The sequence below is a fragment of the Mauremys mutica genome, chromosome 12 (genome assembly GCF_020497125.1).
Source record: "Mauremys mutica isolate MM-2020 ecotype Southern chromosome 12, ASM2049712v1, whole genome shotgun sequence".
NCBI classification, from domain to species: Eukaryota; Metazoa; Chordata; order Testudines; family Geoemydidae; genus Mauremys; species Mauremys mutica.
Genome location: NC_059083.1, coordinates 2,019,161 through 2,046,884, shown reverse-complemented (window position 1 = coordinate 2,046,884; position 27,724 = coordinate 2,019,161). Strand labels below are relative to the sequence as shown.

Genomic DNA, 27,724 nt, shown 5'->3' with positions numbered 1-27,724 from the left:
CGGAATTACCATATCGGATTAGGGTTAGTGTGGCCGCAAATCGACAGTATTGGCCTCCGGGCGGTATCCCACAGTGCACCACTGTGACCGCTCTGGACAGCAATCTGAACTCGGATGCAGTGGCCAGGTAGACAGGAAAAGCCCCACAAACTTTTGAATATCATTTCCTGTTTGCCCAGCGTGAAGCTCCGATCAGCACGGGTGGCGATGCAGTCCCAAATCCAAAAAGAGCTCCCGCATGGATCATATGGATGTGATCGCTGTATGGGCAGGCAAATCTGTTCTATCAGAGCTCCGTTACAGAAGACGAAATGACAAAGCATTTTAAAAAAAATCTCCAGACAGAGGCCATAGCAGGGACTCAGCACACTGCTGCGTGACAAACGTAACGGAAAGCCAAAGAATCAAATGGACGCTCATGGAGGGAGGGAGGGGGGACTGAGGACTCAAGCTATCCCACAGTTCCTGCAGTCTCCGAAAAGCATTTGCATTCTTGGCTGAGCTTCCAGTGCCTGCAGGGTCAAACACATTGTCCGGGGTGGTTCAGGGCACAGCTCGTCAATTTACCACCCCCACCCACCTGCAGAAGGAAAAGGGAAAAAAATCCTCTCTTGACTCTTTTAAATGTCACCCCATGGCTACTGAATGCTGCTGGTAGACGCGATGCTGCGGCACTCAATTGCAGTATCCTCTTTCCCCCTCACTGGTGGCAGATGGTGCAATATGACTGGTATCTGTCCTCATCATCAGCCTGTGAGTGCTCCTGGCTGGCCTCAGGTGAGGTCGGCCGGGGGCGCCTGGGTAAAAAACTCCTGGTCATTCCCAGTAGATGGTACAGAAGGGCTGGTAACCATCTTCATCATAGCAACAGGGGGCTGAGCTCCATCAGCCCCCACCCTTCATGTGTAAAGAAAAGATTCTGTTCTGCCTGGACTATCATAGCAGCGGGATGCTGGGCTCCTCTCCCCCACACTGCTTAATGTCCTGTCTGGACTAGCATAGCAGCTGGAGGCTGCCTTCCCCTCATTTTCATCTCACCAACAAGTCACTGTTTCTTATTCCTGCATTCTTTATTACTTCATCACACAAGTGGGGGGACACTGCAACAGTAGCCCAGGAAGGCTAGGGGAGGAGGGAAGCAACAGGTGGGGTTGTTGCAGGGGCACCCCCTGTGAATGGCATGCAGCTCATCATTCCTGCGGGATCTGACACGGAGCGGCTGTGCTCTCTGGTTCTCTGATACACTGGTTCTCTAGTACACTTGCCCCATATTCTAGGAAGGACTGATTCTATTTTTAGATACCATAAAGGAGGGATTGACTCGGGGAGTCATTCCCATTTTTGTCTTTGCGCCCCCAGCCGACCTCAGCCAGGGGCACCCATGATAGCAGCAGACGGTACAGAGTGACTGATAACCATCATCTCATTGCCAATTTACAATGGCAGACGATGCAATATGACTGGTAACCATCTCTGCTATTTTGCAAAGGCAAATGAATGCTGCTGTGTAGCGCTGCTGAATCGCCTCTGTCAGCGGCATCTAGTACACATACGGTGACAGTGACAAAAGGCAAAACAGGCTCCACGGTTGCCATGCTAATGGCATCTGCCAGGGCAATCCAGGGAAAAAGGGCGCGAAATTATTGTCTGCCGTTGCTTTCCCGGAGGAAGGAGTGACTGACGACATTTACCCAGAACCACCCGCGACAATGATTTTTGCCCATCAGGCACTGGGATCTCAACCCAGAATTCCAAGGGGCGGGGGAGACTGCGGGAACTATGGGATAGCTACGGGATAGCTACCCACAGTGCAACGCTCCAGAAATCGACGCTAGCCTCGGACCGTGGACGCACACCACCGATTTAATGTGCTTAGTGTAGCCACGCGCACTCGATTTTATACAATCTGTTTTACTAAACCGGTTTATGTAAATTCGGAATAATCCCGTAGTGTAGACGTACCCTAACACGGCTCCCCCTCTGATACTATATCCTAACAGGGAGATTGGAGCGAGTCGGCCTTTTGGGAGAGAAGTTGAGGCAAAGTCCCGGCTGCAGAAGGAGAGACGCAAACGATGCAATACGAGAGCCTGAGGCCCAACACCGAGAGACGAAACTGCTCTAATGACCAGGGCAGGAATCGTCAGAGGACAGAGCTCACCCAGCCAGCGGGGTCAGCAGCTGGGCAGGGTCACTGCCCCTAGCACTGGGGTCTCACACTCCGGGGGTCTGTTCCTGGTGAAGAGCTGGAGGCAGAATCTTGCCCGCTCTTTGCTGTGGAGAGAGAGGAAAATCGTTCAGAGGCGGCGTTAGTGGGGCCGGGATCCCAGCTAGGGAGAGGGGAGGGAATTCAGCTCTGGGCTTCCCCCACACTGCACCCCCCGCGCACCCCACGCTAACTCCTCTCTATGGAGTGACCTGCCCCAGGCTGGGAATGGACACAGGGTTTGAACCCCAAACGCAGCACATGACCCTGGTCGTACCGGCACCCGACAGACACCACCGGGCTCTGGCTTTTCCCTCGCACTCGGAAGCTCCCAGTCGGCTGGTCTGGCCTGCAACAGGCGGCTGGAGTGACGCCCATGACTCATGCAGCCCAGCCCCATCAGTGCCCATATCCCCCCACACCCATAATGCACTGGGGCGCTGGGCCCTGTACCCTGGATTTACTCACTGGCTGCTGGAGTGTAGCTGGGATTCATGGGGCCCTGAAACACAAGCAGAGAATGAGGGTCAGTGCAGGGGAGCAGGGTAACCCCTCCCCCACGGAGACCCCGACCCCCGTCCCCTCTTACACAGGTCTCCAGTGACCCCAGCTACACCTCACCCAGGCCAGCCCCACCCCAGTGCCCCCCCCACAGCAATGACAGAGCCCACTCTGCCCCCAGCAGGGCCGGGTTACAGTCATCAGCCCTGCCCCATGGCCCTGCCCCACCTCTCCTTGGGGGGGCACTGGGAGGAGCCATTCCCCCTTGGGCAGGCTGGGCCGTCCCACTCCCCAGACCTCCCCACATCCCGGCTCCACGGGGACCGGCTCTCACCTGCTGATTTTCTCCTCCACAGGATGACGCCGGCCCCTATGGCTCCAGCCAGAACCAGCACGGCCAGGATGATGGCGGCCAGGACCCCGGGGGGCAGGGGGCCCTTCTTCCCAGGGGCTGTGGGATGGAGAAGGGCCCAGGTCACTGAGGGGAACAGCCACTGGGGCATCCTCCTGGGGCACCCACCTGGCCCCGGGGGGAGGGGGGGACCCGAGATTGATGAGGTGGAGACACTTCCCACTGAGCCACAGGGGGAGGAGCCAATCACTAAACCAGGGTGGGTGGGGCTTAGGGTTGCCCCACCCACTGGAAGTCAAGGGGCGGGGCAGGCAGTTTAAAGGCTGAGCCCTGCCGGACCCAGGTGCACCCTCAGCAGGAGGTACCAAGTGGCCCAGGGGCAGCCGACTCCAGTCCGGCTGCAGTGCTGCCGGAAGCACGGTCAGCGTGTTGTGGCTGGATTCCCCACCACTGTTAGGGCCCTGGGCTGGGACAGTGGAGGTGGGTGGGCCCACATCCCCCTACCAGCCTTTGATGGCGTCCCTCACTCCTGCTGAGACCAGAGGGACGATCCCACACTCAGTCGTGCCTATGACCAGGTGGGCCGCATCGACGGAGCTGCGACAGACCTCCAGAGAATGGCCAATTAGCCCTAATTTGAGCTCACAGTGGATCGCCTCTACCGTGCTGACCGAGACCCAGAAACCTACGAGGTTCGGGTCCCGTTGGTCGTCCCTCGCTGCCATCGGAGGGACGTTTTGAAACTTGCCCATGAGTCCACTTGGGGCAAGAAAAGACCTTGGCCTGAGTCCTATCTTGCTTCTTCTGACTGACGGCCCATTGTGAGGCAAGGGACGACTGATGCTCATGCCCCAAGTGCCAGCTGGCCGCCTTGGTACCCTTGCCCATAGTAGGGGTCCCCTTCGAGCAAATTGCAATGGACCTGGTGGGACCCCTGCTGAAGAGTAATGCTGGGTTCTGCTATAGCCTCATCCTAATGGACTGCGCACCCTGCTTCCCCGACGCCATTCCAGGTGAACCTTCTGAAGCCGTAGCATACACGTGAAGCGCTCCTTGTCCTTCCAAGCCAGCCTTAGGTCCCCAAGTCTCTGATATGGCTAAGATCAAGGAGCCCCAGCTGGGTGACACCCGCTCACCAGAACAACAAAAACAGGCCCAGTGCCTGCTGAAACCTTCCGTGTGACTTTCACCGCACTCCCAGGCCAGACCAGAGCCGTGCAGCACACCATCCAGACACACCCCGGGAGCGGGGGTCTGGGAGACCACCTCCCCTCTCCTGCGACAGACCCAGGAGAAGAAGGACGTCCAAGCAATGGTGGAGCTGGGAGTCACAGAACGGTCACGGAGCGAGTGGCGCAGTCCCATCGTGCTGGTTCTGAAGCCAGCTGGGACTCTCTGATTCCATACAGACTTCCGGAGGGTAAACGCGATCTCAAAGTTCGACGCATACCCAGTGCCCAGGATCGATGAGCTCCTCGACACTTGACCTTATGCAAAGATCCCCTTGGACCTGAGCTCCAGGGAGAAGTGTGTCTTTGCCACTCCGACCTGGCTATATCATTTCACGCAGATGCTCTCCAGCCTGCACGGAGCCCCGTCGACCTTCCAGCCCCTGACAGTCCACCTCCTGAACCCCTCCATGGAGTACGCTGTGGCCTGCTTGGACGATGTAGTGATTTACAGCCGCCTCTGGGGAGATCATTTAAATCAGGTGGCCGCCGTCCTTCAGACCCCACGGCACGTCAGACTCACTGCCAACCCAGAAACATGCGGGATCGGATGGCAAGTGACTCCGTACCTGGGATAGATGCTCGGCCCAGGTCTGGTATGCTACCAGGTGCTACCGACGGTTTGTGCTCCCCACGTGCATCAATCACAGTGCCCCTCGTGGCACTCCCTGACCAAGAACAGCCCCCGCCGGGTGTGTTGGTTGGCCGAGTGTGAAGACGCCTTCCAAACCCTCAAGGAAAGCCTCTGTCAGGACCCCGTGTTGTTCACACCGGACTTTAACCGCGAGTTTCTGGTCCAAACAGATGCTTCAGAGGTGGGGCTTGAGGCAGCCCTTTCCCTGGATGGAGACGTGATTCCTATCCTCTACCTCAGCTGAAAGCTTTTCTCCCAGGAATACAGGTGCTGGGTCATAGAGAAGGAAGCCCTCATTGGCAAGTGGGCCATTAATGTGCTCCGATATTATCTTCTTGGGTCCCCTTTCGTGCTGCTCATCGACCACGCCCCCCTCAAGGGACTAACCCCCCCAGGAAGAACTCCACCACCAGGCTAATGCGGGGGTACCTCACCCCCCAGCAATGTGCCTGTACAGTCAGACACTGGGCAGGTGAGGAGAATGCCACTGCCAACTTCTCATCTTGCTTAGGGGGGAGCCAAGAGGCCAGCTCTGAAGTCGTGAAGCTGGACTTGAGGAGGGGTGTGTAATGAGGCGGACTGGCCTCCCCCTGAACCAGAGGGGGAGAAGCCACCTGCTAAACCATGGTGGGCGGAAGACGAGGGATGGACGGGACGTGTAAAGGGTGAACCCTCCAGCTCAGCTGGGAGAAAGCGGCCAGAGGAGACAGACGCCTCCCGCCTGCTCCCGGAGGTAGAGCCTGAGGAGAACCCTGGCTGCGCTGAAGACTGGCCAGAGCTGCTGCTGTCGCCGCCTGACCTGGACCCTGCGGAGTTGCTGGGGCCACCGCTGGACACCTACACCCATGGACCGAGGCACACCCCGAGGGGAAGCTAGGAAGTGGCCCAGGGACAGCCGACTCCAGTCCGGCTGTTGGCATGCTGCAGCCAGATCCCTGTGGACGCAGGGACGCCCCACCACTGTTAAGGTCCTGGGCTGGGACATGGTGGAGTTGGGTGGATCCGTGACCCCACATCCCCTGCCACCCACCCCACCCCAGGGTGGCAGCCTCCCCACTTAGGCCAAGAGGCCTGCGTTTGTCTGCGTCTACCTGAGCCAAGTTGCCAGGCAATAGACTGCCTACTGCTCTGCCCCGCCTCAGAGGCCAGAGAAGCATCCCGGCCTGAGCCCCGAGGCTGACCACTGATCTGCCCTGATTGCAGACCAGAGCCCCTGTCTGTTGTGCCCCTGCCTAAGGGCCAGGGCTCACAGACAGCTCGTTTGGCCTGTCCCACCTAAGGGCTGCTAGAGCCTTAGACCATTAACCTCACTGCTAATTCCCCGGCTGTGGGCGGAGCCCCATGACATGGTCGGGTGGGGTGGCCTCCCGCTGAGCCAGACGGGGAGGAGCCACCGATACCCACTACACTGAGCCGGGAGGGGGATGGGGATGGGGCACAGAGGGTGGATGCTCTGCTGGGCACTGCCAGCCACAAAGCAACCGGCCCCTTCCCTCGTAACAGAGTCAGCCTGTGGAACTCACTGTCACTGGATGGCGCCATGGCCAGAAACGTAATGAAATTCACCAAGGGATCAGCCATTTCTGTGGGTCACACGAATATCCAGAGCTAGACGAGTTCGCTCTGACGATGGTTGGGGATATTGACCCTCCTGCCACAGGGCTGCCCTCATCTCTGTAATTCCCATAGGGCTGTGCCCCCACCCACAGGCCCTGCCATTCACCGCACCCTTACCCCAGACCAGCGTGGGCTCCCCCAGGCTGCTGTGCTCCACCCGACAGGCGTAGCGGTGCCTGTCCTGCTGCGGGGAGATCTCCAGGGACGACTGCATGTAGTAGGTGCTGTCGGCGTTGGGCAGGATCCCACTGGAGTCCGTCTCCGCCAGGATGTCTTCTCCATCCCGCACCCAGGAGACGTGGATGGGACGCGGGTGAAAGCCCCTGGTGCGGCAGGAGAGGGTGACGGAGCCATCGGGGGCGTCTCTGCGGGAAACTGAGACCTTGGGAGGCACTGGAAGGAGACAGCACGTGAGCCACATGTCAGGGGCTGGGACCATGTAACAGACAGGAGCGTATCAAGTACTCTCGTATGTGAGACCCGGTCTGCATCCATTTACACTGATTTGTAAATGGAGCCTGTTAATCTGGTGTAAATCCCTTCTGGAGACTTACTGCAGATTTCCAAACGCCCCTCGGTGCTTAACCCCAGTGATTTCAGGGGGAGTCAGGCGCCTCCATTCAGAAGTCCCAGCTGGCCCCTGTCTGCATCTCCAGGTGCTTAAATCCCTTTGTCACATGGAGTCTACTGTTCCCATCCATGTCTCTGCCCTTGGCTGCTATGGTGCCAGCGCTGGGCAGAACCACCTCAAAACAAGTTTTTTCTTTGTATAGCGACAAAATGCATCCCCTGCCCCTGACCCCCTCAGCCCCGCCTCCTTCACACTCACAAACAGCTGAGCGTTCTGCAGCTCAAATGTGCCAAAAAAATCAACTCACAACCTAGAGCTGAGACGTTTCAGCCCAAAAAGGGAAGTCTGAGGGAGCTAGAAGCTGACAGGAAAGGCCCTGCAGAATGGAGATGCCTAGGCAGCCAGAACCAGGTAATAACCTGCCTGCTCTAATAACAACCCAGAGCTCTCATCGGTCAATCTCAAAGCGCTTTACAAAGGAGATTATTGTCATTATCCCCATTGCATATGTGGGGAAACTGAGGCACAGAGCAAGGGAGTGAGTGGCCTAAGGTCACCTGGCAGAACTGGGACTAGAACCCAGGTGTCTTGAGTCCCAGCCCAGTGCACTATCCACTAGGCCACACTGCCCCTTCTGGACATACCCAGCTCCCACTGGTATCCCTGTCCCTGTCACCCGCACCCCATGACGGATCCCCTCTGCTCACTCACCCTGCTGCTCCAGGACTCCACTCCCATGCTGCACCAGGCGCTGCAGGGTCTCCGGACACTCGGACTGCAGCCACCACTGGACGTACTGAGTCCAGGCCTTGTCTGCCGACTCCCAGAGCTGCTTCTGGGTGAAGGCCGGCTGCACGGCTGCGACCCACGTCCCCGTCTGGTTGTCAAAGCTGATGAAGTCCCTCCCGTCATAGGCGTATTGGAACCTCGGGTCCACGGGGGCCTGGTCGCTCAGGGAACAGCCCATGTGGAGCTGTGCGGTGTGAATCCCTGCGGGGGAGGGAGAGAGCTCAGACCCTGCACTGAGAGCTGGGAAATGGGTCTGTAGGCGGGTGGGGTCAGAGGTTGCTTGGCTGGACAGTGACAGCGGCACTTTACCATCTCTGACCGTGCAGCTGGCCTCATGCTGAGCTAGGAACAATCCCAGAGGACGCTGAGGAGCAGGAGGGGTCAGAGCAGACCCACGGGAAGGACTGAGGGGTTGGAGCCCTGCCGGACAGTTACTGAGCTCCTGGCGTCTCTGCACCAGTGAACATGCCATACGGGGTGAGACCAAGGCCTGACAGTGACCAACACCCGGGATTCAGGGGGAATGCACAGAACAGGGCAATTTTGGACTGATTCATCCCTGTCTTCCCCTCCTGGCTTCTGGCAGGCAGAGGCTCAGGGTTGTCCCAAGCATGGGGCTCCATCCCTAACCGTCTTGGCTAATAGCCACTGATGAACCTACCCTCCAGGAACTTATCTAGTTCTTTGTTGAACCCAGTTATACTTTTGGCCTTCACAACATCCCCTGGCAGTGAGTTCCGCAGGGTAACTGTGGATTGTGTGAAAAAAGTACTTCCCCATGTTTGTATTAGATCTGCTGCCTATTGATTCCATCAGGCAGCCCCTGGTTTATTATTGTGGGAAGGAGTAAAGACCACGTCTCTATTCACTTTCTCCACCCCAGTCATCATTGTATAGACTCTGTCATATCCCCCTTAGCCGTCTCTTTTCTGAGCTCAACACCCCCCATCTTTTTGGTCTCTCTCATACGGAAGCGGTTCCATACCCGTGATCATCTTTGTTACCCTTTTCTCTGAGCCTTTCCCAGTTCCACTCTGCCCTTTTGGAGAAGGGGTGACCAGACCTGCACGCAGTATTCAAGGTGTGGGCGCACCATGGATTATATAGAGGCAATATGATGTTTTCTGTCTGACTATCTATCCCTTTCCTAACGGTTCCTGACGTTCTGTTAGCCTGGGGACAGGCTGTTTCTGCAGAATTGTTATTTTTTGTTAAAAAATTTTGGTTTTGCCAGAAAACACTGATTTTCTGTTGGGGAAATTGAAAGGGAAGATCCTGGGGCTGGCCGGTTCCCTGCCTGGGATTCTTCTGAGAGGGAATTTCTGAAGTTTCCTTCCCATGGAAGCCTCCCATTTCCGACTTCCCTTCCGATCGGGAATGAAACCACTTCTGGGAATGTGAAATTTTCTGTGGGAAGAAAGCTCCATTTTCCAGCCAGCTCTGGTTTGGGCAGCACGTGGCACAGCGAGGCCCCGATCCCCAGTGGGAGTGATTCTGAGCAGGCAGCTCCTGCATGTCCATTAATAACAACTCTCAGACACTCACCACCCGTCTCATTGTGCAGCTGCATCCAACTCCTGATACCTCCTTTAGAAACCTCCTCATATATCTGGAACTCCTGGGTCTTTTTCTGGAAAAACTCAGTGCCCAGGGCCTGTTTTGCCCACTCCTGGGTGGCTCTGACCTCTCGCGTGTCGCTTCGGTAGTACGCAATGTGAACGTCATCCAGCCGGGCGACCATGGTGAAGTGATGAGTCCCGTCTTCGTTGATGACGGCTGTGACTAGCACGGACAGGCTGTGGCGCCCTAAAGCAACAGGAGCGAGGTTGAGTTAACAAGCAGCTTCCTCCCTTGCTCAGGGGACACCAGGGGCACCCAGTGGGGACCAGCAGAGACCTCCCAGTCACATCCCCCTGCCCTCAGCTCCATCCTAGGCGAGGGACAAGCTGGGATCTGTCAGTAACTCAGACCGCATGGAGCCGAGGGGGACTCATGAAGGACAATCTCTCAGCCTGAGCCTCTGAAAGCCGGCGGCTTGTTTGGTGGAAGGGGCAGACATTGGTGGGGAGGGTAGCTCCCCCCAAACAATTCCCCCCTCCCCCGGGCAAATGCCCTCAGGCTGGGAGGGGTGGATGTGCCAAGTGCTTACAGCGGAATCTGGGGTGTTTGTGTCGTGTGTGCATTTCTGGAGTGTTTGGTGAGCATGTGGGGTGTGTGCGTGTGATGTCTGTGTGTGTGGTCTGCATGTGTATACACACAGCAAAGAGTCCTGTGGCACCTTATAGACTAACAGATGTTTTGCAGCATGAGCTTTCGTGGGTGAATACCCACTTCGTCGGATGCATCTGAAGAAGTGGGTATTCACTCACGAAAGCTCATGCTCCAAAACGTCTGTTAGTCTATAAGGTGCCACAGATCCAGACTAACACGGCTCCCCCTCTGATACGTGTGTATACACGTGTGCTAGGGTGTATGCATGTGGTTTTCAGTTTTAACTGACTTTTTACTGAATAATTCCCGGGTTTTACAGAAGCCGTTATTTGGTGTTTACTCATTTTTCACCTCAATTTTGGCTCACGTGGAAATACTGATTGTGGTAAGAAAATCCAACCTGTGACATCAGGTCAGTGTGTTTGTGTGAATAATAAATTAATCTAAGTGTCAATGCAAGGCTGCCTGTTAACGTAAGGCAATAGAAAGAAAGTTGCAAAAACACACACACACACGCTGCAGTTCCTGAAATAAACTATATTAAACTGCTCTCACTTTCAATACTTGGACTTTTCCCTCTGTTGCTTTTTTTCTGTCCTCCCGTTCCCTAGTATTAACCCTGACATTGACTCAAAACACTGGGGAGTTAATATCTAGTACTGATTTTCACCCATTTTTAAAAATGTTTCTAATTAACACTGATTAATTCCCAGGAAAATTTAAACAAAATAAAATCTGAAAGCAAGGGGCTTAGTGTGAGTGTGCACGTGGGTGTGTGTGTACGTGGGTGTGTGCAGATTAGTCTTGCCGGGATGTGAGCTTCTCAGGCCCTATCCCCCCTTTCTGTGCCAGAGGCAGGGGTCAACAAGCCCCCTACCCCACAGGGAAAGCAGCCCCCCGAGTTTCCCTGACTAGGGTGTCTGCCACGCAGCATGGCCTGGGGGGGTGAGATGGCTGGTGCAGACAGGCTGCAGGAGAGGGCAGGACTCTCCTTTGCTCCTCGAAACATAAGTTGCTTCTTTTGTTTGCACCTTACCTGAGCCCAGTGCCCCCCTGCCCCCCAGCCGGGTTACTGCACAGCGGTGCCGGAGCCGGGGCACCAGGGGTAACCAGAGCTCACCCCCTTCTCATTGGTGACATGGAGTTTGGCTGCGGTTAGGTGACCCCACGGCTGTATTTACCACGACACCACTGCCCAAGAGGGTCATTGTGCCGGTCCCCTTTTGCTCCGGTAGCGCGGGCCGGCCCCTCTCCCCGTGTCAGTCACCCTGGTTTGACCTCACCCCTAGGGGTGGGGGGCGGTTCTGGGCTGGCGTGTGGGGATTTCTGGCAGAGCTCCCAAAGCAGGATGGGGGGACGCGGCTCAGGCCCATGGAGGAGACGGAGCCCAGGGGCTGGAGGGTCGTAGATTTCAAGGCCAGAAGGGACGTTCACTACCTGGATTAAGGCAGCGCCTAGGAGCCTCCATCGTGGCCAGGACCCGGCTGCGCGGGTGCTGTACAAACGCAGAACAACCCAAGGAGCTCACACCCCCTCTGTGCTGCTGTACGGCCGCCCCATGGGGTGCCCCCCCCCCGTGCCCAGCTGGTAACCAGCCGTGGTAGTGCCGGGGCCAGCAAGCATCTTTGTGACCCCACCCGGGTTTTTGTCATATTTCCACCCCTGCAGCTTTGTGCCCTGGGCGGCGGCTGCCCCCCCTCGCCCCGCCCTGGTTACAGCCCTTCAAGCCCTGGGTGTAAACTGCTCCAGTCACCCCCCCCCCCCGTCCATCATTCATGGAATGTGTCCCCCCCCATTACTGGTAACCGGCATTAACCCGGCTATCGGCGCTGCTGCTGGCGGGGGCGCTGCCTTCAGAGCTGGGCGGCTGGAGAGCGGCTGGCTGGGGCGCTGGTGTTCGCGGCGCTGTGGGAACCCCGGGATCCCAGTTTGTTCAGCCCCCCCGACCCCCCGAGAACCTCTCACACCCCCGGAAGGCCGCACCCCCCAGTTTGCCCCCCCCCCCCCCGCGTGCCAGAGGGGGCTGCCCGGCCCGTTCCGGTGACACCCCCAGCTGGGGTCCCCCTGCCCCCCCAGCCCCCCCCTACTCACCGCCCGCCGCGGCTGGAGCCAGGAGCGCCCCGCAGAGCGCCAGGAGCAGCCCCCAGGCCATGGGGTCTGGGCGGGGGGGGGGCAATAGGCGCCTCTGTGAGACAGAGCCCCGAATATCCGGACGTGGGGACAGGGGAGCCGGGCTGCCTGGCACACACACACCCCGCTGTGTCCCTCGCACTAACTCGCACGGGCGCTGTCCCGGCACTTTCACGTTCCGAGGTGTCGCAGCTGCCCGGGCCCGTCCAATCAGGACGCAGCCCGAGGCTGCTCGTCATCGGTATCCGGGCAGACCGGGCTGTGCAGGTTACCGCACACAAAGATCCCGTGGCTGCGGCCCGTGGGGCTCCCCCAGCCTGGCCTGGGCCCGGGGGTGCGAAGGGCTGAGTGGGGCGGGGGCTGCAGGGCCTGGCGGAGCCCGGGGGGCTGGGCCCGCTCTGGGGCAGGGCACCGGGTGCCACGGGGCAGGGGCACAAAGGGGCCGGGAGCGACTCCCGGCTGGGAAGGAGAAGGAGGTTTTGGACCCTCCGAGGGGCGAGGCTGGAGCAGCCCCCATAGGAGCTGGGGGGGGGGGGGGCACGAACCATCCCTCCATTGCCCGAGCAACTGGACCGCGGGACTGTCTGGCAGGCAATGGGTCCAGGCTCTGGGGCTCGTGTCCCGGTTACAGCTCATGTTCCTAATGCTCATGCTTCAGGGCCTCAGCCAGCCACGGGCAGGGGTCAGGAAGGGATTCCCCCCGCAACACAATAATGTGTTGGGGGGTTTGTGTTTTATCTCCTCCCTCTGCAGTGTCGGGGCCGGCCCCGGCTGGAGATGGGACGGGGGGGGCACGCAGTGAGGGGGCACCCAGCATTATCTCACTCGCGCTGTAATTAAAACAATTAAAAAATTTAAAAAAAACCAGTGCCCCTCTGGAGCAACACAAGGAGAGAGGTGAACAAAGAACCAGTGTTAAAAACACTGAGCCTTAAGACGCTCTGTGTATCAAACTGTCACTTTAATATGGATACATAAAACCTCTGTAGGCACAAAATAACCCAGTTACACCTTATGTAAAAATTAATATGGCTAAAATAATGTTATAAAACTCTTGAAGGAAGGTGCATTTTTCCAGGACATATGCAGTGTATATTGGAGAGGGGATAAAAGAAATGCAAACAAAACATGGTTCTTAATTAAAATCCTATGAGGGCCCCAGAAGGAGCCACACTAGGCTGGGTTTTCTTTTTCAGATCTCGCTGTGTTTTAAAAGCAGGAGTTGAAAGTGAAAAGGGATCAGAACTCCGGTGGAAGTTGATTGTGGCCCTTTTCAGACAGAGTCTCTGAGCTGCTGATGGCTTTGGATCCAAAAGCGTCTGTGTCAATGCAAATTACCTGATAAAAAACAAAACAAAACAGCCCATAAATGTCAGCACAAAGGAGCCGCAGATAAAGGACAGACCTGGTCAGCAAACAAACTACCTGAAACCAAAAGGCTCAAATTCTGACCCTCCACAAAAAGGTAAAGCTAAAAAAAAAAATCCAGTAAAAGTTTTGTTAAATCCACTATTAGCAAAAATAAAAATTGGTATAAATTAAACTCAGCAAAATGTGTCTAAATTGGAACCTAAATGTTCACCCAACTCCCAGGGGCGACTCTATAAATTAGGCCGCCCCAAGCAGGGCGGCGCAGCCCGGTCCCGTGGCCGGGGCAGAAGTGTCTGCGGCGGGTGCGGTGGTCCCGTGGCTCCGTCCGAGCCGCGGGACCAGCGCACCCGCCGCAGGCATGCCTGCGGGAGCTCTACCGGAGCCCGCGGGAAGAGGGGACCCGCCGCAGTCATGCCTGCGGCAGGTCCGCTCGTCCCGGGCTCCGGTGGACCTCCCGCAGGCATGCCTGCGGAAGGTCCGCCGGAGCCAAATGCTGCTCCCCCGGGAAAGGGCCGCCCCATGCGCCTGCTTGGCGCGCTGGGCTCTGGAGCCGGCCCTGCCAACTCCCTTCCTATTATAACGGCCTAAATAAAAACACATCAACACCCCAATGGCCGAGCAAAACAAACTGTAGTAAACACCATATTAAAAAAAATGTTTTAAAAACAAAAATGATAAATACTATAAACCTAAAGGTAATTAAAAATAAGTTAAGTTCCTTGTCACAGCTGCAAAATAGTCTCATTCACAAGCAGGCAGATACTATTATAAACTGGGTACAAATCAGTCTAAAAACCTAAAAGCAACATAAAATATGTGGTGGTAGCTAAACACCACCTGTATAAACCACAAATAAAGTTAAAAAATAAAACTGCCTTAGCCACAGGCTTTACTGAGCTGCAAATTCTTAGTTTAGCATCACTGGAACACGAAATGTTTTGGGTGATATCTGGGAATGTTCAGGTATTAACGCATCATTTAAAACAACAAAAAAGGTCCTTGTTCAATACCTACAAACATAAACGAATGCAATGTGTTCCCAGCATGATTAAGCCTAATTTGTTATTAGGTAAAATTATTGTTAAAATTGCTCACCCACAGTATAAAAACAAAACTATTAAAATTGAGCCCACTCCCAAAATTGACCATGGGATCTTTTTGGCTACCCTGGGTTATGGGCCAGTGGCTGGAAAAGAGGAGAAATTATTGGACACCCGAGGGTGTACGGCGTGGAGCCCTCAGAAATGGGTGTGCTTGTCCCTACCCAAAACCATGGAGCAAGAATACAAATTAAAAAATGCAACGCGTGTTTTGTACAACGGACAATGTGCATGTGTTACATCCTGGGATAATGCCAGTATCAGCATCCCCCAGTGGATGAATGTAGATGCAGTGCCAATGTGTTATATACTAGCAATCACACATACTATTTACCAAAAATTAAAAAAGCACAGAGCATTGTAACCGCTACTCCGGTTAATTTCTCTGTTACTCTTGGCCTGGATTGGCACAATCTAACATCACTTATTGTCAAAACCCAAGGTGACTCCATTTTTAGAACAAACACCACAAAATATTAAAAAGCCTCATTCAAACATGATGTGCAAATGGAGACGTGCTAAAAATTGCTAGGTTTAAAACACAACGGACAGCCTATCACGGGTATGACCTTTTTACAGGCTGGTCCCCGACCTCTAAGAGCAGATTGCCTATTAGGTTTCACCCATTACTAGTTGTGTTAATAGGGTCCTGTGTTTGCTTGCTAGGAATATGTCGTATGTGGTGTTGGACAAAAGGAATGTTTGTTAAATTACAACCACAAGCTCAAATGGCCTCTCAGTATATTGCTATGAAACAGTTGTATAAAATATGACCCACTCGAGAATTGTTCTTGAGGGATCAAAAGGGGGACATGTAGTCTTAGGATTTTATATTTGTATAATTTACAATAAAAAATAATAATGCAGCATGTATTAAATGTACTGGGGTAGGATTTAACCATATCCTGCCAGCCACCCTTTTTGAACAGCAGATAGGAATGCGCTGAATGGGCCATTGGTAGAAACGCATCAGGCGGAATCTGTCTCTGGGCTGATTGTTTTTCTCTTGCGTTGCAACTTGATGTTCCTGTTCAAAATGCTCTGTGTAAATTAATCCTGTGTTGTGGGTAAATAAAATGTGTATTAAAAAATAAGCGTAAAGGCCATCACCAAACCACACGTTTTAAACAAACCCCAAACAAACGCAAAGGCGCCAAAAAATTACCACACGCCGCTATTACAATGTCAAAAAAAAGCAAATTCACAACTCTAAAAATAAAACAGGCACCTATCACTGGGGACAAACAGCTATAATCAAAGCCAGCCTGGGGTAACGCCCGAAAAAAACTTAATAACAAAATAAAAATTTTTAAAAAAACCATTTAAGAAAACAAGCACTCGTCAAAGGACAGTTACTTACAGCACCACGGTGCAGAACTCGTTGGAAAATCATTGTATAACCAGGGGGCCTTGCCATGAAACGTTGGGTTCGTCCTGCCAAGACTTCCCCGGAGCATCGTGTCTCGACCGACGGGTCCCGGCTCCTCCCTACCCACAATCCCAGCTGGGCACTAGATTGGTCCGGCCTCTGGACTGGTCACTGTAACATCGACTGGCGGGACAGTGCGTGTGCGTGTGCGCATGTGTGTGTGTGCTGCCTCCAGCCCGGAGCTGCCAGCTGAGCTGCAGGGTCTCTCACAAATCCACCCCGCCTCGTTGTGAGCTGCCCCCGCACAGCCGAGCCAACGCACCAGCAGCTCTTTGGGAGTTTTGCAGAAACCAGACCAGGCCCTGCCCCAGACACATCCCGGGGGTTCTAGGGAGCGATGTCCAGAGGCCGGGGAGACAGACAGAGCAGGGTCCCACCTAACACAACACTCGGCGCTCGTGTGATTGTTCAGCCACAGCCCCCGGCCTGTCGCCTGCTTGGAGGTTTTCTCGTAGTGCAGCAAATCCCGGGTCTTTTCCTGGCAAGACGCCCGGCCCCAGCCCCCGCCATCCAGGCCCCAGCGGGCGGGTTCTCGGAGCTGGCGGGAAAAGGCCACTAACCGTCCACGGCAGGGGGAAGCGCAGGTGTAATGAGGGTGTTGTCAATGGCAGGTGTCATGCCAGAAACTGCTCAAGTGAGGGCACGGAGAAGGGCAGTGGCTTCAGCAGATGTTACTGAGCATGCTCAGTGCACCCTGCACAGCACATTCCCACAGGGAGCAGTTTCCCACACTACCCCAGCAGGTCCCAGGAGGTCCCCCAAGCCTCCAGGTCACTCCCTCCCCCCGCCCTGGCCAATTGCACCCAGACTGGTCGCTAGCCGGGGCCACTGCTGGCCAGGCCGGGTGCCCTGGCTGGAACCCGAGCTGCTGGAGTCAGGGTGCAGCCACTGCTGGGGGGGCAGAAGGGACCGGCCCAGGGAGAGGAGGGATGGGGGGGATTCAGGGCTGGGCTCCCCCAGTGCACTACCCCAGCCCCACACTGCTCTGGGGAACCCCAACACCCCCCCCCATGGCACACAGGACGTGTCTCCCTGGGGTGCAGGGCTCTGGCTCAGCGTGGGGGGGGTCCCTCAGATTCCAGGGAAGGATGGGGGCTCACAGGGGGCTGGGGTGGAAGGAGAGTCATTCAGGCTTAGGGACCTCCCCCACACCCTGTCACTCACCCCAGGTGCCTCCTGCCCCCTGCAGCCCTGTGCCCCCTGCGCTGTGGCTGAGTCTTGGCAGGGGGGGGAGTATTGGAGAACGCAGGGAACCGACGTGAGCTGCCAGCAGAGCAGAGATGCTGCCCCTATCGCCCACTATGTGCCAGCAGGGGATGGAGGCAACTGGGGGCTCAGGGCAGGGGGCGGCTGGGGGGTCACCAGGACCCAGCATGTACCCAGGGCTCTGAACCAGGCCATAGACCCCACCCTGTGCCCGGGCCGAGATTCACCCATGGCAGGTGCAGGGTTAAACACCCAGGAGATCGGCACCCTCACCCGCCCAGCTCCCGCGACCGGGCACCACGGGAGTGGAGATCGCTGCTGGGCCACAGGGCTGAGAGCAATTCGTAACCGGGGTGAGAGGGGTCAGGATGGGGCCCGCGTGCCTGCGAGGCAGCCAGCTCCGCCAGGGCCAGGGGGCCATCACAGGCAGACCCCAAGGGGTCCAGCCAGCCCAGTATTCCCCCGCCCTCATCAGCCCCAGCCCGCCTGCATCAGACCCACAGCCCCATCCAGACCAGCAGACACCCCTGCCCCCAGCTCTGGGGGAGGGCAGTGGGGGCTGGTTAGTTAGAATGGGGCGGGGGGCTGGGAGCCAGGACTCCTGGGTTCTCTCCCCGGCTCTGGGAGGGGAGTGGGGGCTGGTGGATCAGAGCAGGGGGGGCTGGGAGCCAGGACTCCTGGGTTCTCTCCCGGTCTGGGAGGGGAGTGGGGGCTGGTGGGTTAGAGCAGCAGGGGCTGGGAGTCAGGTCTAGGAGGGGAGTGGGGTGCAGGGCGTTAGCTCTGGGGCAGCAGGGATGGAGGGGGCAGGGAGCCCTAGTGGGCAGCTAAGCCCCTTGGTCAGAACTCCTGCAGCCTCCTCCTTCCCCACGGGGGGGGGGGGGGGCAGCACTGGGCCAGGGGTAACTACGTATTTCCGACACTGCTTCCGGGCGTTAACTGCAGCTTTACCATGACTCCCAGAGCCCCGCGGGCTGGGACAGCAGAGCAGAGAGCTGCTGTAATGACCGAGGCTGATCAGTGCCGGAGCCCCCCGAGCCCTGGGGTGCCAGCAGCGCCCGTGGCACCTCGACCAGCCCCGGGGGTCCCAGTAACACTCAGACACGCGGCTCGGGGGAGGGGTATTTACTGGGGCTGGCGGCAAAGGGGCGAGGGCAGATCCCCCCAGCCCAGAGGCAACTGCAGCTCCGGGGGACCGATAGCGGCTCCGGTTCGGGGCCCTGGGGTGGCCCAGTGGAGACTCCGCGCCCGTCAGCCGCATGCCGGGGGGCGGCTGCTCCAGTCCAGGCCGCTCCAGTCCAGCCAATCAGTGTCTGGGGGTTTCTGGGCCCAGCTCGGGGAGTCTCTCTCCTGGGGCCCCCGGCTCCAGGTCTCTGCTGCTCCCTGAGTCCCCCGCAGACCTGCCCCGGCCAGGACGCCCGGTGAACTCACAGCCTGTTCCCCGCCCGGCTCTGCCACCGTCCCTGGGCTTCGCTCCAGCTGCCCCGCGGCTCCTGGATGCTGTGTCTGGGGAGGAGCCGTGCACACGGTGCCACGCATGGGGTCTCTGCTGCGGGCGACTCCTGGCAGTCAGGGGCTGGGGGTTCAGAGAGTCACAGATCCCAAGGCCAAAGGGATCACTGTGATCATCGGGTCTGATCCCCTGCACAGCAGGGACCGGAGACCTGCCCCCATAGTCCCAGAGCAGATCCTGGAGAAAACCAGCCAACTGTGAGTTAAACACGCGAGGCTGGAGAATCCACCAGGACCTTGGGAAATAGCTTCAGGGGTTCATTCCCCTCACTGGTAAAACCTGGTGCCTCATCTCCAGCCTGGCTGAGCAGCACCCGGCGTCTCACACCGGCATTGTCCAACACGGGCCAGTGGGGTCCGGGCTGGCAGGGGCTGTGGGGGGTGGGTCACCAGGTGCCCGGCCCATCACACAGGCGGGGTCTGACGCTGGCTGGCCAGCGGGTCCGGGCCGGCAGGGGCTGTGGGTGGTGGGTCACCAGGCGCCCGGCCCATCACACCGGCAGGGTCCAGGCCGGCAGGAGCTGTGGGTGGGGGAGTCACCAGGCGCCCGGCCCATCACACAGACGTTGTCCGACGCTGCCTGGCAGGGTCCGGGCCGGGTGTGGGATCCTCTCCTGGGGAGGCAGAGGAAGGTTTATTCCGTGTTCCCGATTTCACGGTGTGACCCCCCCCTTCTCCTCCCCCCACCCTTGGGGTTTCCCAGGTCCCGGCGCCCCAGACCAAGTCTCTGGGGGCCCTGCCCAATGGACGGCAGCTGACCCCGAGCCCAGCCCCAGGCCTGACGTCAGGTGGGCACAGAGGGACTGCCCCCCCCCCGCTGGGCACTATGGAGGCGGCTGCATGGGGTGGGCGACCTGGATCAGCAGCCCAGGGGCAGGGCCCAGCCAGCGACACCCCCCCCCCCACCCGTGTACCCACAATGCACTGGGGCGGGCAGTCCTGGGATGGGAGGATCTGGCCCTGTGTCACTCACCGGCAGTCGGGGCGAAGCTGCTTCTGCCAGAGAGCGTGAGCGCGTCACGACTGGGCACTGGGGGGGGGGCTGAACTGGTTGGGCCCCCCCCAGCAATCCCTGCCCTACCTGAACCCCCTTCCCCTACTGACCCCCATCTCCACCCCCCAGCCAGCCAAGGACATCCCACCCCACAGCGATCCTGACCCCACCTACCCCAGCCCAGCTCCTCACCCATCTCTGCCAAGGCAGGAACCCGCCCCACCCCACCCCATTGCCCCGTGCCATGGGGCTACCTACCCCACCCCACCCCATTGCCCCGTGCCATGGGGCTACCTACCCCACCCCACCCCACGGCCCCGTGCCCCGGCACCGCCCCACCCTCCCAGAGGAGACTGTTGCCCTCTCCGTGCCCCTCCCCAGTCCCTGCCCCCAGCCCCGCCTGACGGGGATCCCCCCCCCCAGTCGCTCCCTTTACCTGAGCGCTTTCTCCTCCACACCACGACTCCAGCCAGCGCGGCGCCGGCCCCAGCCAGCGCAGCGAGGCCGAGGGCAGCCAGGATCCCGGGGGCCAGGCCCCCCACCTCCCCGGGCGCTGCGGGGATGAGGAGAGAGGGTCACTGGGGCGAATGGGGGATTTACCGGGCGTCTGACTCAGGGCCCTCCCAGCTCGGTGTCGCTGCCCATGGGGGCCGAGTTACCCCCCGGCCCGGCCAGGGTCCGGGTCATGCTGGGTCCAGCCGGCTTGGCCTGGGATCCCCACCCGGGGCTGGCAGGGCCCTGACTGGCACCGCGAGAGCCAGGACGGGCCGTTAGCCCCGGGCAGCCCCGGCTTGTCCCTAAAGCAGGGAACCTCCCTGCAGAGTCCGATTTCAGCCAGCCCCCCACACACAGCAACCACGGGAGCTGGGGGCTGAACTCACAGGCCCCGTCGGGGCGAGCTGGGCCGTGGGGCTGCCCCAGGGGGCTTGGGGGTCAGCCCAGCATCGGGGTCACTGGGGACAGGCCGGGGAGAGCCCAGCTGGGAACCTGGGACAGTTCCTGAGGGCTGGATTGGACCCAGTCCCTGCTGCTCCTGTCGTGTGAGTTACAGGGACACCGGGAGAGCCCCTCGGCCGTGGGACGGGTTCCTTCTCCCGCCGCTGAAAGGTGCCGACGGGAACCGCTCAGACTGTTTCATCCTACAGCGTCACCTCTGTGAAACGGGGCTGAGCAACGGGTCGGTTTTAACCAACATCCCCTTTGGGAAAAGCTGTGAAATGGTCAGAACGTCCTGTGTCAGCGTGTTCGACGTGAAATCCCTTCTCAGTGCAAAGCAACTTTTCAGTGAGAAAAGTCAGTTAATTTACAGGAAATAAAGGTCGAACTGAAACCAAACATTTCCCATTTCTCAAATCAGTGTTTTCATTGACGCGAAGAGAAACAGCCTTCGGATTCTCAGTTTGTGGAAGTTTGAGATTCCAGCTTTTCACCCTGCTCCGGGATGGGAGCGTGTTTGGAAATCTCAGAGCTTTTCCCAGGCTGGGAGGAAGTTTCCCGCTCGGCTCTCGTCCGACCCCAGAGAGAAGCAGCCGTGGGGACAGAGGAGAGATTGAGACAGACCCTTTCTATGCCACGTGTGGAATACGAGAGAGATTCCCTCAAAGCACCAGGAACCTTAAACATGCCTCATCAAACAGCGACGCAGAAAACCGGCCCCTGATCGATGGCGATGGACAGAGCCGGCCCCGCGCTGCAGAGCCCTGCCCCAGCTCAGGAATGGACACGGGGATCGGGCCCCAGACACAGCATGGGCGGAGAAGGGGGGTCGTACGTGCCCCTGACAGACACCGCGGGGCTCCGGCTTCTCCTCACGCCTGGCAGCTCCCGGCTGGTGGGTCCAGGCAGCGAAGTGTCCGTGGGGTGAAGGGGCCAAGCCCGGACTGGTAACGGTATCGAAGCCAATGGGAGCTGGGCCCGTAGACCCTACAGCACCGAGCCCTGGGGCCCCAGCTGTGCCGGCCGTGGGCAGCGGGACCCAGCCAGCACCCGGCAGAGCCTCCTGCAGCTTCCCTCCTGCCTGGCTCACCACGTAACGCCAAGCTCCAGTGTCGACCAGGCCGGAGGCAAAATCCTCCCCCGGGGGTAACGTGGGACAGGGTAACCCACCAAGCCCTGCCAGTGGGGCTGAGCTCGGAGAGCTCGGGGTGAAAGGCTCCTGTTCATTGGGAACGAGCCGTCCCAGCCCCCGCAGCCCGAGGCGCCGAGCCGGGGAACGCTGGACCCTGCTTGCTGCAGGCTGGTCGCGCGGCACAGACCGGTGCGGTCTGGGGCAGGCCCCTTTCAGGTGGGGGGGGGTAGTGTCTCATTCCCCCAGCTGGGAGCAAACCCGGCTGGTGTCCGAGACCCCGAGAGGCCCAGCTGTCAGACGCCTCCAATGGGGCTATGGGGGTGGGCACAGTGTGGGGACCGTGGGGTCACCTGGCTCCAGCTGCCACGTCCGTGGGCATCAATCCGGTCCCCGCCCCGGGCAGGGGATGAAGCCGGACGTGCTCAGCAATGGCTCACGCTGGAGACCCGCTCAGGGACGGTGCCAGAGGGGGGTCCCATCCCTCCCCCTGCCCCGAGAGAGCCATTACCCTGAGTCGCCAGCGCCTCCTGCAGGCCGCGGTGCTGCACGCGGCAGGAGTAGCTGTGCCCGGCCCCGCCCTGCTGCGGGATCCCCACGGATCTCTGGAGCTGGGACGTGTGGCCGATGGGGGGCGCCGGGGTCTCCTTCCCGTCCCGCACCCAGGAGACGCGGACGGGCCGCGGGTCAAAGCCCCTGGCGCGGCAGGAGAGGGTGGCGGAGCCGTGGGGGGCGTCTCTGCGGGAAACCGAGACCTCGGGCAGGGCTGTGGGGGAGAGAAAAGGAGACACCCGACGTTTGTTCTGCTCTGAACGTTAAGTTCTCGCCGTTGGGTCTGGATCGAGGGGGAAGCGCAGCCTCCAACCCCCCCGTTTCCGTGGTTACAGGACAGGGACGTATTTACGCTGATGTCTGGCAGCCTCCTCATTGAGCCGACCAGCCTGCAAAGGGGGCAACGGACGCAGCTCCGCTCCCAGACCCCGAGCGAGATTCAGCCCTGCAGCCCCGGGCTGCCCCACTCCCCCGGGGCCCTCGCGGCCCTGCTGCCCCCAGAACCGGCGCTCGGGCCGTGACCGCCCCACGGTTGTAGCACCATGAGCTGCGCTGTGAGCCCTGCGGAGCGGAAGCAGAGAAAGGGAACCTCACAGCGGCTCACACCGCCCCAGGCGCTGCCCGGACAGCAGCGTTACTGCGAGTTACACGTGGTACAAGTAGCGACTCCATCAGCGCGTCGGTCGGGGATCTTCACCGTGTTACTGCCCCAGGGGACCGATCGCCCCAGGAGAAGAGGCACCTTCGGCCTGGCCTGGCTCTGAGACGCCCCGCGGGAGCGAGGGGCTTCCCGGCCGGCTTAGCCCTCGGCTATCCCCCCAAGGGGGGCGGCGGTGGGAGCCCCGTCTCAGGACATCCACGCTAGGGCCTCCCGGGGCTGCTTTTCGAAGGGCACAACTCACACGGTGCACGGCGCTGCCTGGTGCAGACCGGGACACACAGACAGCGCTGCCGAGCGCCCGCTCCTGGGGGGCACTGCCCCACAGGGGACATCCCTGCCCCCTTCCCCGGGTTCCACCATTCGCCCCCCTTACCCGTGGTGGGCGCCAGCTCCCCCAGGCTGCTGTGCGCCACCCGGCAGGCGTAGCTGTGGCCCCACTGCGGGGGGATCTCCAGGGACTGCCGGATCTGGTAGGTGCCGTCGGCGTGGGGCAGGATCCCGCTGGCGTTCATGGGCGGCAGGATCTCCGCCCCGTCCCGCACCCAGGAGACGCGGATGGGACGTGGGTAAAAGCCCCTGGCGTGGCAGGAGAGGGTGGCGGAGCCGTGGGGGGCGTCTCTGTAGGTCACCGAGATCCCTGGGGGGACTGGAGGGGAGGGGAACACGTCAGCGGGGTGCAGTCAGCCCTGAGCCAGTGCGGGGCGGTTGGCAAAGCCCTGAGGACTAGTGGTCACAGAACGAGAGAGGGGAGCTCTGAGACCCGCTACCAGCCGAAGGCTCCCTCCGGACACGAGAGAGGGGTGCTCTGTGGCTCCCTCCGGACCTTGCCACCGGCTGCTCGGACTCACCCTGCCGTCCCAGAGCCTCCATCCCGCCCCGCAGCAGGCTCCTCAGGGTGTCCACGCACTCCTCCTGCAGGAACTCCCTGGCAAACAGGGTCCAGGTGTGGCCAGCGTCCCAGAAGCGCGTCTCGTTGGAGGCTCCCGGCGCCAGCGGCACCCACGCGGATTGGTTTCTCTCCAGGATGAGGAAATCCTGCCCGTCGAAAGCAAAGTGAAACTGCCCTCGCACGGGGGTGTCCCCGTCCAGCACACAGTTCACATGCAGCTGCAGGGTGTGGATCCCTGGGGGAGAGACAGGGAGGAAAAACGGTGCAGGATATTGTCTGCCAATCACTGCAGTGCCTGAGCCCCTCTCCAGCCCTAACGCACGTGTCCCATCACCCTTTGCCACAGGGCTGGGCCACGGTCCCTGTGGCACAGATGGGGAAACTGAGGCCCAGAGCTCCAGAGTGACTGGGCCCAGCTCACACAGGGTGTCGGGCGCACCCCGGCATTCCCGCAGAGAGCCCATCGCTCCTGATCTAACTCCAGAACGGGGCCTCCGGCCTGCACGGAGAACCCCCCCCCCCCCCGACCCTGGCTGAGCTGACCCCAGCGGGAGTTACTCCCGGGTAAAATTAGCCCCTTTGAGTTTGTCTCACTGCAGCCGCCAGCCCTCAGCTCTCGCACAGCAACTTCTGGGATTAAAGCGCCGTCTGCGCTCAGAAATCCCCACCCACGCGGGTACTTACTGAGCGGGATAAGTCACCGCACAGACCCCTGGTTCCCAGCCAGCCTCTGGCCACCGAGACCTGTCTCTAGGGAGCAAGAACTCGGCCACGCTCCTGCAGCTGCCCTGATTGGCTGCTCTTCCCCTGGGGGCGGGGCAGTGGGGAAGGGCAGCCAATCAGGGCTGGAAATCTCACGCAGGTTCCCGCGCCCTGAGGCTGCCGGCGGTGAGGTTGCAGGCACTGGAGCTCGGCGCGGGGCCAGCACTCACCGCCGGTCTGGTTGTGCTGCGCCATCCAGCGGTGGGTCACCGCTCGGGAGATGGCCTCGTACAGCCTGAACTCCTGGGTCTTCTTCCTTAAATAGCTCGCGCCAACGGCCTGCACTGTCCACTCCTGGAGGGGTTTCACCTCGCAGCTGGCGCTGTTGTAGGAGGCGAGCTCCAGCCCGTCCAGCTTGGCCAGCATGAAGAACCCGTGAGTCCCGCCCGGCTCGTTCAGCCCCGTGATCAGGATGTCCAGGCTGTGGGGCTCTGGGCCAGCGGGAAAGACAAGATAAACACCCTCTTATCCCTGTACTCCGGGGAGGGGGGTTTATCCCCATGGGTCTGGCTGAGCCCTCATCCCCAGTCACACCCCTATTCTTAACCCCCCTTTGCTAGCCCTAGCGATAGCCCTTGCAGAGAGTCAGTGGAAAAGGGGATGCAGCAGCCATGGGGGTCAGAGCAGTGGGGCAGGGCTGTCCCCAAGCCTCACCCACAATGCCAGAGAAACCAGAGGCTTCTGCTAAAATGTTCAGTGGTGACATACTGAGCAAGGTCAACAAGTACCATCACCATCATTAGGGTTCAGAGTTAACACCCCCATTGAGATGAATGGGGCAGCTCAGCCCTCGCAGGGCTGTTGTCTCAGGCAGGCTGTAGCCAGTGAGAACCCTCCTGTCAGGGTCACAGCTGGGAGGTTTTCATGGCCACTGGAAGGGCCAGGAGTTGTATTGTAGTTTGAAATGGGAGCGGAGATTGTGCAGAACCTGGGGAGCTGCCAGGGAAGGGCTGTCACTGCCAGTGCCCCATGGGCCCACTCAGTCCGGACCCCCAGGGCAGGGGAACATTGGAGGCAGAGGAGCTGAGCCCCCAGGAGAGAGAAAGCCCCTGGGCTGAGGGGGAGTTGGGAGACCAGAGGTGCCCTACGGTACGTGGGGGGTCGAAGACACCCTCTGCGGAGTGGCACAAACCCACCTCCGGTGGGCCAGAGAACACAGCCAGGGCGGCCAACAGGGGCTGAAGTGGATGAGGGACAGTTTGGTGGTTAGGAGGCCAGGCTAGTGCCAACGCCCTTAACTCTGCCCCCTCTGTTGATGCCGGGTGCTACAGGCTCCAATTGCGGGGGCACTGGGTGATTTTCTCTAAGTGCGAAAGGTGTTGGGAGTCGGGGGCGGGGGGCAGCAGGAGTTCCTGTCTGAAGATGAAAGGATTAACCCTTGTCTCAACTCTGTGACATGAGTGGTGTTTTCCTGCGGTTCACAGCTCAGCCACCTCTTCCCAGGGCGTTGCGAGGCCAGCACACGGCACCTCCCTGACCCCAGGGCCACCCCCAAACCACACATCGGGGTCCTTCTCCGAGCGTCTCTGGCGCTAGGGCTTGTCACAGTCCCTCCATCCCCAGGTCCATCCTCCCTCTGCCAATCCCCGGCCCGAGAGCTCCCAGTCCTGGGCCCCCATGCCAGGGCCCCGTCCTGCCTGCCCGGCTCCACAGCGTCTCACGGCTGCGCCCCCAGCACAACCCGCACCCCAGGGCTGCCCCGAACGGCCCCTGCAGCCCGTCACCCCCAGCCCCCTTCGCCCGCCAGCCCCGCCCCTGCCGAGCGCCCCAGACCTACCCCCTGCCCTGGGTGCAGCCTGCCCCGGCTCCGCTGGACGCCCCCTTAGCTAGGGGCTGCCGGAGGCTGCGGGATCCCATCCAGCCCTGTCCCCCCGGCTCCCTCCACCCCAGTCACGCACCAGCCGGCTCCCCCCACACCAGCCACGCACCCCCCACGGCTCGCCAGCCCCGCTGCGGCTCTCGGCTGCTCCCTGCAGAGCCCGGACCCCCCGGGCCCGTTCCCCCGCCATGGGCCAGCACCCGGGCCGCGCCCCGCCGGGAGGGACCCCAGCGTCCCGGGCCAGCCGCGCTGCTCCCCCCAGCGCAGCATCCCCCGCTCCGAGCCCCGGCCTGACCCGCCCCCGGCCCGGCCCCGCTGGGTGTTTCTCTCCCGGTTTCCAGCGGATCGTCCCGGGTCTGCTCGTTCCCCAGCGCCCTTCGCTCCAGCGCCCCCCCGAGCCCCACTCACCCCCCGCCTCACTCCTGCCCCCCCGCTGCCTCCAGCCCCACTCACCCCCCGCCTCACTCCTGCCCCTCCCCCCGCTTCCTCCAGCCCCACTCACCCCCCGCTGCTGCCGCCAGCGCCCCCCAGCAGAGCCCCAGGGCGAGGGGCAGCGCCATGGCTCCGGGCCGGGTCTCCACACGCCGGCGGGGCAGAGCACGAGCCCAGTGGGGCGCCCCCGCCCCGGTCACAGGTGGGGCCGGCCCCGGCCAATGGAGCCGCCGGGCGGGATCTCTGGGCGGAGCCGCGGACCTGGGGGTGGCCGGCGGAACCGCCTGCTGCAGGGCTGCGCGGGGCCGACCCAGCGCCGGCGGGTGGGGATGATTCGCCCCACAACAGCCAACTCGGGGGCGTCCGGACTCCCTCCCCCACCTCCCCAGGGGCTCCTGGCATCCCCCCCCTCAGTTCTCATTCACCTGGGACTGGGTCCCCCCATTCCCCTCCGACGTCCCCCCTTCCCCTCCACCAGGGGTTCTGTGTGCCCCATTCTCCTACCCACGAGGGATTCTGTGTGCCCCATTCCCCCAGATCATGGTCCCCCCATTATTCCCCACCAGGGATTCTGGGTCCCCCATTACCCCACACCAGGGATTCTGTGTGCCCCATTCCCCCTATATGAGGGTCCCCTTTTCCCCCCAACACCAGTAGTTCTGTGTGCCCAATTCCCCTTCCCACACAGGTAGATG

The 27,724-nt window shown here is 60.1% G+C and overlaps 2 protein-coding genes across 2 annotated transcripts in view; both read right to left on the bottom strand.

The window, feature by feature from the left end:
• The window catches only part of LOC123345791, a 65,339-nt gene extending 52,996 nt beyond the window's left edge, over nt 1-12,343 (bottom strand). Inside the window, exon 1 of the mRNA XM_044982840.1 lies at nt 12,202-12,343. Coding sequence (XP_044838775.1) covers nt 12,202-12,262 — 61 coding nt within the window. The 5' untranslated portion in view covers nt 12,263-12,343. The remainder of the gene's footprint in view (nt 1-12,201) is intronic.
• A 7,048-nt stretch (nt 12,344-19,391) lies between these two features.
• LOC123345790 (class I histocompatibility antigen, F10 alpha chain-like) lies at nt 19,392-27,195 on the bottom strand. The gene is made up of 8 exons (XM_044982839.1): nt 27,100-27,195; nt 24,949-25,209; nt 23,976-24,251; nt 23,501-23,773; nt 22,426-22,680; nt 20,286-20,402; nt 19,829-19,851; nt 19,392-19,469 (listed from the first exon to the last, which is right to left on the bottom strand). Exons 1-8 carry the CDS (start codon nt 27,155-27,157, stop codon nt 19,392-19,394), a joined length of 1,341 nt encoding a protein of 446 aa, XP_044838774.1. The 5' UTR covers nt 27,158-27,195.
• Between the last annotated feature and the right edge of the window lie 529 nt (nt 27,196-27,724).

Coding starts and splice junctions, on each gene's coding strand:
- LOC123345790 (XM_044982839.1), bottom strand. CDS start 27,157: ATGGCGCTGCCCCTCGCCCTGGGGCTCTGCTGGGGGGCGCTGGCGGCA. Junction 25,210..27,099: donor GCTGGCGGCAGCAGCGGGGG/GTGAGTGGGGCT, acceptor CCGCTGGCCCAG/AGCCCCACAGCCTGGACATC. Junction 23,774..23,975: donor GGAGGCTCTGGGACGGCAGG/GTGAGTCCGAGC, acceptor CCTCCCCTCCAG/TCCCCCCAGGGATCTCGGTG.